Source organism: Lepidochelys olivacea, assembly GCF_965140295.1.
Source record: "Lepidochelys olivacea isolate rLepOli2 genome assembly, chromosome: 2".
NCBI lineage: Eukaryota > Metazoa > Chordata > Testudines > Cheloniidae > Lepidochelys > Lepidochelys olivacea.
Window position 1 is genome coordinate 182,186,140 of NC_140412.1, and position 9,722 is coordinate 182,195,861.

A 9,722-nucleotide genomic window follows, 5' to 3' on the forward strand; every position below is an offset into this window, starting at 1 on the left:
TGATAGCACATACCATCCAACAAGGTATTAAATGTTTAACAGAACAAGACTTTTAGAATGATGCCTCACAAGGCATACTTTGTGCGAAATGTATTATAATTATATGGCAGTGGTGAATATGGGGTGCAGAGTGTCACCAAATATATTTGTTTGAAATTCTTCTGCAAAAAATTGTTTGCCTACATGTTGCTCATGAGCTGTTTGTTATGAATGGTCAGTATTTGACATTCAAAGTGTTTTTCTTTGTCATATAGGTGTTTTCATATTTCTTTTTCATGACTGGCTAAGCATATCTCTTCCAGTCAGATTTGACGCAAATGCTACCTATTATAAATTTAAAATTCTTTCCCCATGAATATTCTGCAATATTGGCTTAAGATTGTGCATTGCCAAACCTTCTTGCCAGTGAGCTTATTTCCTAAAATATCGAGTTAGGGTGAAATTCTGGCCAATGTGAGTCTCACCATTGATTGCTTTTCTGTCCAAACCCCATCCCATTGAAAACACAAAAGACATGAATGAAGAAATAATAACCATTAATATTTTTTGCAGTATTTACACAGCTCAAAAACCCAGACAGGTGACAATTAGATGTGTATGAATAACAGTGACTGAGTGCATCATTTGCATCAGACTTTGAGAGTGAGTGACTTTCAAAAGTGAAAAACCTCTTCTGTAGTTGTAGTCCTCATCTACATGAGATTGTTAGAGGCATACCTAGGGCATTGTAACGCAGCTGCTGTAGTGTAGACGTTGCTCTAGTGTAGTTATCAAAGCAAATTATCCACAGGCATGCCAAAAAGATTGCTATCAAGTGGGCTAATTAAAACATGTTTAAATTACAAATTAGAAAAAGTCTTACTTTTTTTTCTAATTCTAAAATCCTCAAAGGAAAGACCTAGCAAATAATTGCTCTAGGGTCTGAGGTTTCAGAAAACAGCAATTTTTGGAAGTTAACAAATAATAAACCCTTTTTAGCTTAGAAAATTCCTCTTAGAGCACATGTTTAATAGAACTGCATCCAATATTCCAATATATTTTGAGAGATTTCAGTAACCAGGCAAGTCTGTCAATCCTACCACTTACGGTTACTATCTGACCACTAGAGCTCACTGAAAACTGATTAAAAAATAGGATCTTTTTGCAAATGTTTTATTTTCTTCCCTGACCCCCCCCCAAAAAGCCAATTTTGCCAAACTTTCACTGGAAAAAATCCTTTTTAAAATCAATTTTTGATGAAATTTTTATCAAACTCAAATTTTGGAAAATTTTAACCAGCCCTGGTGACCAGCTGAAATCTTAGCACAGTGTTGCAGTGAAATGAGACTTTACCTCTGTGAGCCAGATGTTTCAGTTTTGGGCACCAGTATTAACAGTGGATAGCATTTTTATATCCATCTATAGACTGACAAACTGCAGAATAAAATTCTAGGTGTATTCCTTGAGGTGCTATGTAAAATAAATGAGCAATGCTGATTTTGCTCTCCAAACAACTTCAACCCGTTTCTTAAAATGAAACTTCATCCAAGGTCTAGGTATAAAAAGAAGCAACCCTGGAATAATAACCTAAAATATTAGGGAATTCTTCTAGAGGATTTAATTTCCAGTGGCATCCCCTCTTAACATAAAAATGGCCATACTGAGTCAGATCATTGGTCCATCCAGTCTAATATCTTGTCTTCCAACAGTGGCCAATGTCAGGTCTTCAGAGTGAATGAACAGAACAGGGCAATTATCAAGTGATCCATCCCCTGTTGTCCAGTCTGAACATCTGGCAGTCAGAGCCTGAGGGACACGCAGATCGTAGGGTTGCATCCCTACCCATTTTAGCTAATAGCCATTGATGGACCTATCCTCCATACGTGCCTGAGCTAGAGATGCAGGGGGTGCTGCCGCACCCTCTGGCTTGAAGCGGTTTCAATCATATGCAGGGTTTACAGTTTGGTTCAATGGTTCTCAATATTCCCACTATAAAAATTGTTCCAGCATCTCTGCTATCCTCCATGAACTTATCTAATTCTTTTTTTAACCCAGTTATAGTCTTGGCCTTCACAACATCCCCTGGCAATGAAGTGCATAGTCAATCTGTGGAATGTCTTCCATATCAACTTTGCTGTAAAAGATTCCCTTTCCTTTTATATCATTTTGCTATTTTAGCTACCTTAGGCTTCAGCCATTTATTTTCTTTGCAGGATCAGCTTTTACAACATCCGATAACTTATCCCTCAGCTCCTGGGTTTCCTCTTCAACCAGTTTTCCTGGATTTCAACACCCACAGTCCTTGACTGCCCTTGGTACCAGCACTGCATCCATAGCTACACCCATCCCTCATCCAATCCAAGGATCTCTGCCTCCATACAGCCGCCTGGGAATGCCTCTTACACCTTCTGCCATAGCCAGCTCGATGCAAGGTAGTGGCCCAACATTCCCATCATTCCACATGCCCAGATACCACCATTACTTTCAGCAGGGGCCTTATGCAGCTATTCAAGGACTGCGTCATTCCTCTGCAGTGATGACCCCATTTGTATGACTGACATAAGACAAGAGAAATCAGTTTTTTAAATGTGCAAATTTGGTATGAAAATACAGGGGACCTTCCCAAAAGACCTATGGAGAAAGAGCTGAACTCATAAGACCAGCTAACATAATGCATTATGGATACAGATTCCTCCATCGAGGAGTCACAGCAAGAGAGTGAAGCTTGGAGTTGCAAAAGGATCTATGTGCTACAGCCAAATGGATCACAAAGTTCACAGGACTTTTAGCCAAGTGCAGGTTGATCCAAAGGTGCATTATGCCTAGCAGAGTAAGAAGGTGCGTTTACGTAGCAATGTACAAATTAATTGTGTATACAGTAGTTTTTTTCCCCACGTGCTAAAAGAATCCCGAAAGAGGCAATACTTACTTGACTCTATCCTTCCTTCTAAATAATGAGAGCCAATATGGAAAGATTTATTGCTATAGCTTTGAGCATGTTTAGGCTATCTCAGCATTAGTTTGCTGGGAGAAGAGGGGGGAAAGATTATCCTTCTTTTAAAGACTGGCTTATCTTCGATAACAGTTTATTAGTTCCAATGGGGAAATAGCAAGAAAATATGATCACAACCCAAGTCTTGAATTCTTTATTTTCTTTGAGTTCACAAAGTTATCAGTTCAGAGAAGACTGTTTTAATATAAAGATGTTATAATCTTTGCTTGGTCTAAAAATGAGCTGCTCACATATCCCAGAAGGGGGCAATTTAAGCATCTGTCAGGAGTGATGGAAGGAAATATTTATTCTGTAGGATCTGTTACTTTTAATCTAAAAATGAAAGATCTCAAATCTTCCCCCTGAATCACTTATCTGCCACTGATACTAAAGGACCCCTCTCTCCAGATGTGCGCTTGTATGAGATAAAGGAACAGAGCCAAATTCTTCGACTATAAAGGTCTGCCCATCCAACTTGCAAACGTCAGTGGATCCTGGTGCATGACCAGCACACACAAAATTTACTAGCTTCTCCTTTGATTTTCATGGTGATAGGTAATGTTGCCAGCTATGTTGTCCTGCCAGGCAGACCAGAGCCAAATTCCGTGCTTATGTATGTCCCAGTTTGATCAGGGGAATGGCCTGGGGTATAAATCAGCATGTAATTTGGCCCACAATATTTTACTCATATTTATCTTGAGTTGGGTTTCTAATTAAACATGGCTGTGTAAACAATGGGTCTCATTCTGGCTGCAATCGAGACTTTCTAGTTTTTTGTCTGTAATATAATAATGTAATTAGCATAATGGGTCAGATTTGGTCCTGTGCAGAGAGCCAACTTGAGGCCTGTGCACCACTGAAGTCTTAAGAGGTGTAGATGCCTTGTGCTGGCTCTCTGTACAGGGTGAATTTCAACATCTGTGAAGAATAAACAACTCTCAGATGAAAGAGCAGGGTCCAATCAGCTCAGCTAATGTATAGTTTCTGTATATAGGTAAGAAATACCATATGCTTATTGACCCCAGTTCTTACACCCTAGTCATGAGTTCTATAAAGAGAACTTACAAGGGGCTGTAGGGGCTGATCAGAAGTGAGGCTCAGAGTGGAAGGCCAGTCTTCATTGCATTATTCTGTTCTATACCTGACCAATGTGTGTTACAACACTACAAGTAATAGAGACCGCAACATTTTATGCCATGTGCCATACATCTGGGTGAAGTGAAAGGCATGTCATATGAGAGTCTTTTGGCTGTAGCCCACTGACTTGCCTTTTGCTGTCCTGCCACAAAACACTGTAATACCATCTCGCACTTTGCCTAATTCTTATGTTATGTTCCATGGCAGCTGAGTAAAACAAAGGAGGATATTTGTCTCACAGATGAGAACTGTACTGATAAATCAAAAACAGTTGGTTGCCTTTAAAATCTTGCCAATTTTCCCCTTGAACAAATAGGTACCATTACCTCAGTAATTGCAGTATTATTTTGCCTTCACCCAGGTTTGCATAGGGAATGCTGCAAAGACTGCTGTAAAATTATTCGAGGCAACCGAGGTTTTGTTTTGTTTTTTTGAATGGGTGAACATGGTGATCCATTCATGATTTCTGGACTCTGAAGCGCTCTGCAGAATGTCACAAATCAATATACTGGACTAAGCCTTCTGTCTGCTTGCATGGGTTGTAAATAGATGTTGAATTTGGCCTGATATACCTACATCCTGGAGTTTGCACTTGGCTGTCAGATTTAGCTGCAAGGTATTTGTACTGAAGACCCACTTTTGGCTAATCCTGCCCTGTTTTGATAAGTAGAACCCTACTTTTGCAGAAATCTGAGAATATTGGTGAACAGATACTTATGCTGCAAAAGTTACAGTTAACCCCTCAAATATATAGATAATGCCACATTTAAAAAAAAAATATTTTCAGTGCAGATTTGGTGGGACAATTGACAGTTTTCCCTTCCCTTTCAATTGTTTGGCTTACATAGCATAAATGTCATTCATTTTTTAACAAGGTGCTTATCCTATGATAGTTAATGTCACACTTTGCCCCACAGCTTTTGCACTCATACATCCTGTGCAACTTCAATAACTTATCTGGGGTTGCATGCAGTGTTACTGTGTGAAGAATTCAGCCCAGTTGCTTTAAAACTCTTTTGTGTGTGTGCATAATAGAAAATGCTCAAGCAAGTACAGTGGCTCTCTGTTTCAGCTGATTCAAAAAGTAAATTTGAAACAGGTAGGCTGATGGAACCTTTATAATCTGAGACCGATCTTCTCATGTTGACCTGCTGTTCCTCTATAAAGCAAAGTTTAAGCAATAAATTCGTTAACCTCTTTAGTCATTTTCATGAGTCCATCCTATTAGCGTCAATATTCTCCATATAAAATTTCTGTTAACAGAGTATGAAAATATTTCAAAGAAAGCTCTTTCTTCCTATGGTACAAGTATAGTATCAAAAGAAAGCTAAAATATCCAATGAAAGGCAAATCCTTCTTCACTAGGAATAAAATGTGAAATGTATATGAAAAATATGGCACTAGCCCTCTCCTCATGTAGAGAACATGCATGGGAGTGGGACGTTCTCTCAAACTCATGGACTATTCCCCACAGCGGGGGGGAGGCGGGGGTTGCCATCCTATCAGTCAGGAAGGGAACCTTAGTGACTGAGGATCCACAGGCTGATTCCACGCTCCTTAGGGTCTCTGAGTAGTCAACCCCTCTGTTGTGCTGTCTGACTAGTTCCTCCCCACAGCAGCATAATCCCTTTTGAACCAACGCACCTATTGGATTGCCCACCAATGCAGGCTGAGAAAACAAACCGTTCTAATGTAGTGTGGCCATGGAGCTCCCAGCAGCATTAATCCAGGGGTTTCCAATCTCATGGATCTTGTGGAAGGGTTTCAGTTCGTGGCAGAGGAGAGCAATGTTACTGAATCAGAGCACCCACCCCAGTATTGGCATAGCTGTGGGGAATTTCTGACCTATATTATTGTGCTTTGCTCCCCTCCTTGCCTTCCAGCAGAAGGCAGCATCCGAGTGTAAATTCTGACTGTTCTGTAAATCCTTGCCCCACTAAAGTCAGTCGCAAAATTGTAACGACTTTAATGGGAACAAAAAGAAAAGGAGGACTTGTGGCACCTTAGAGACTAACCAATTTATTAGAGCATAAGATTTCGTGAGCTACAGCTCACTTCCTCAGATGCATATCGTGGAAACTCCACGATATGCATCTGAGGAAGTGAGCTGTAGCTCACGAAAGCTTATGCTCTAATAAATTGGTTAGTCTCTAAGGTGCCACAAGTCCTCCTTTTCTTTTTGCGAATACAGACTAACACGGCCGTTACTCTGAAACCTGTCCTTAATGGGAACAAGATTTCACCAAGCTTTTCCAATCTCACTAATGGCATCCAGCTAGCTGGACAGTGACATTAGTGATGATGCCAGTGTAGAAACTCATCAGAGGAGACTAGTAACCAATTTTCAGGCTGCTCTATACTGATTTTAATGAGTAGATACATTTAGAAATGTAATTCAGATTTTAACTGCTTAAACACTGAATTTTTTATGATTGCTTAAAAAAAGAATCCCTGTACTGCTTTGCTGGCTCAGTAATCTCTTCCAGGGGCTCCTGAATTGCTAAAATCCCAGTCACTTCACTTTGAGGAAAAATGTCTGCCACTGGTAGATGGCTTAGCAATGCCAAATATAATTTAAACTGTTATATTTCTATGTATTTCACATTTTATGCCTGATATGAAACACTCCTCATTTTTCTGAGCTTTCTTGGCTAAGCAGAAAATGGGTAATCTTACCATTCTGTTTGAAAAGCAAATTTGGGCATGTCCAGCCTTTCTTAAAAGAGAAGATCATCTTCAGTCCATTGTTGTATTGCCTGGCTCAGTGTTATGAATAGATTTGGATGTTTTTTTAATTACTCTGTTACGCAATGATATTCACATCTTGTACCAATCAAAGGAATCGCAGACTAAGGCAAATGACTTAGATGCCTTTATCCAATTTCCTTTTTATTTCTGGAACACTGAAAGAAGTAAGATATAAAACACATCTTCAGTTTAGCTGTTCAGTTTTCAGAAGTGCCCTAGTTGGTCTGTTGCCTATTCTGCAGGACAGTCATGGGTACAAATTCAGAGCCATTGATTGTAGTGGACATACAGAACATATTAATTGACTTAACCCATTTGGTCTATACTGCTTAAGTTACAAAACTAAGGAGAGAGTGCTTTCATTTTAGATAAAAATGGCCCTTGCTAGGTCCAAGGAAAACATTAGGTCTTCTCTACACTGGGAAACGTTGGAGCCATTTTTCAGCACAGGTGTAGTCCCACCTATGGGTGAGGTCTAGTGGAGACAGCCTGCAGGTTGTCATTGGCAGTATGACCTGTGCATAGTCTGCACTAGCTCTTACATCTTTGGCGGCACGAGTGGAACTGCACCAGTGCTGAAAAGTCTACAACATGTCCTAGAAAACTCCCACCCTTAAGGCCTTGAGAGTAACAATAGATGCCAAGTGCTTTTAAAAGTCTGGCCATTAATTTGGCCACTAACTTTTCATGTCCTGCAATGGAGCATGGTGTGGGGTGGGAACAACCTCCCAAGAGTCAGCAAATATTAGACATTTAAAAATCAACTTGTTTTTAAAAACAAAAAGGTGATTTGATGACTCGTTTAGATCCCGCGAGATCTTTGTGTGTATTGTGGGAAATCAGAAGTCTTAATGAAAAACGTTTGTTTTTAAAAACTTTTGGGAAGTGTCCTAAACTGAAAGCTTACACCAATTGGGTGAAATTCACCCCTGTGTAGAGAGCCAGCATTCAGGCCTAAGCATCGCTTATGTCTCATTATTTGAAGAGGCTCTGCGGCAAGAGCCATTCTGTTGGTTCTCTGCACAGGGTGAATTTTACTCATTGAAACGTATGCTTCTTTGGTGAGGCCTGATTCCTACCACTCCTTACGGTCCCTTTCTGCAGCAGAAAATGTGGTTTCGCTACTTACAACTTCTTTCCTGCAGTGAGGTGGCATTTTGGACTCTGGTAAACTGTCATTGAATATGGTTTCTGGTCTGTAAAATAAGAGACAATCTTTCGAGCTTACACAGAGCTCTTCTTCAAGTCTGGGAAACGTATTCCGAGTGTCACAGCTAAATACAAGATGAAACAGATGGTTTAGCCAGAATAGTTAACACATTTCATGGGACCATTCAAGGTGAAGTGGCCTATTAACTATTTTTGCTAAACCATCTGTTCCACCTTGTATTTAGCTGTGACTTTCTGAATATGTTTCCCAGATCTGAAGAAGAGCTCTATGTAAGCTCGAAAGCTTGTCTTTCTCACCAACAGAAGTTGGTCCAATACAAGATATTCTCACCTACCTTGTCAGTCCCAGGATAGTAGAGACATGGCTACAACAACACTGCATACAAGTTTTTATTACATTATTTTCCCTTTTGAAATTGAGCAGTGATCTAAATGAACACTCTTTGACGTAACTTCTTATCATAGTATATGGACAAGAAATACAGTTTGCTGTATTTTACCTCTGGCACATTTTAAATAGTCTTTTATTTTCTTCTTGTACCTTCAGAAATGAAGGAAGATTTCTTTTTTAAAACAGGGAAGGTAAAAACTGGATGTGTAGCCCCTTTAACAGAATGTACCACAGTCCTGCTGTTTGCTGTGTTTAATTTGTTGTTTATAATGCCTTGAGTGAGCACATTCACCATGTAATGAAAGTGTGTGTTTGGGGACGGGGGGCAGGGAGGGGGTGATAGAGGGGAAATCTTTTTATGGAAAAAAGTTATGAACATAACAAACTATGAAGCAACATCTAATGAAAAGTTTCTTTTAAAGTGCAATATATTTATTTCTGCTAGAAATATAATATCAATATTATGTAATATTTGAAGCATTAAATGTTTGTAAACAGCTTAAAATTATATATATCACAAAATTGTACATAAGTGCAAATGTGTGGATATCCATTTTCTTTCATTAAAATATTGGGTGTTTTGATATAATCCTTATTTATACAAAACTTCCTCCTTCTGGTGGTCTCCAGTTAATCACTGATGCACTTCTGTGATGGCATGCAAAATTCACACATCAGCCGCCATGCCTATCTTCTGATTGAAGCCACAGTCCTCATAGAGTGGTAACTCTGCTATAGTTAAGTGTAGTTGAGACTTGACTACTGTTCAGTAGAAATGTTGCTATAATGTCTGAAATCCACCCGCTTGCTTCAACTGTCTGAAACATTGCTGTGCCTCATAAGGGCCCAGGAGAGGGTTAGTAGCTGATATTTGGGGTGGTTTGAGCAAGGGGTTCCCTAGATTAAAAACCCCTTTGAAAGCCTTGTGACAATCCTCTAATCCTTCTAATGTCTTTGTGCACACACCTGTGGCTCAGGCTAAGGTTCTGATCCTCCCCAAACTGATATCAGCCATGTGGGATTTCTCAGCTAGAGCACAGCACCCGCTGGCCCCTGGGGAAAGCAGTACTGGAAAAGTTATTGAGGATCAAAAGATTATTCCAGGTTTGCAAAGAACTCCCTTGTTGGGTCAGACCAGTAGTCTGTCTAGCCTAGTATCCTGTCTCTAACAGTGGCTAATAACAGAGCTTCAGGAAGCATGTACAGAACAGGGCAGTTAGAGGTCTTCCCTATCTGTCAGTCAGAGGTTTAAGGTTGCCCCAAGCATAGGGTTGCAACCCTGACCATCTTAGCCATTGATGGACC

General features: G+C 39.9%; 1 protein-coding gene across 1 annotated transcript in view; it reads left to right on the forward strand.

Annotated features, from left to right (window-relative positions):
* TBX20 (T-box transcription factor 20) overlaps positions 1-6,119 on the forward strand; it is a 49,055-nt gene extending 42,936 nt beyond the window's left edge. Inside the window, exon 9 of the mRNA XM_084619326.1 lies at positions 2,193-6,119. Coding sequence (XP_084475452.1) covers positions 2,193-2,533 — 341 coding nt within the window. The 3' untranslated portion in view covers positions 2,534-6,119. The remainder of the gene's footprint in view (positions 1-2,192) is intronic.
* Positions 6,120-9,722: the final 3,603 nt, after the last annotated feature.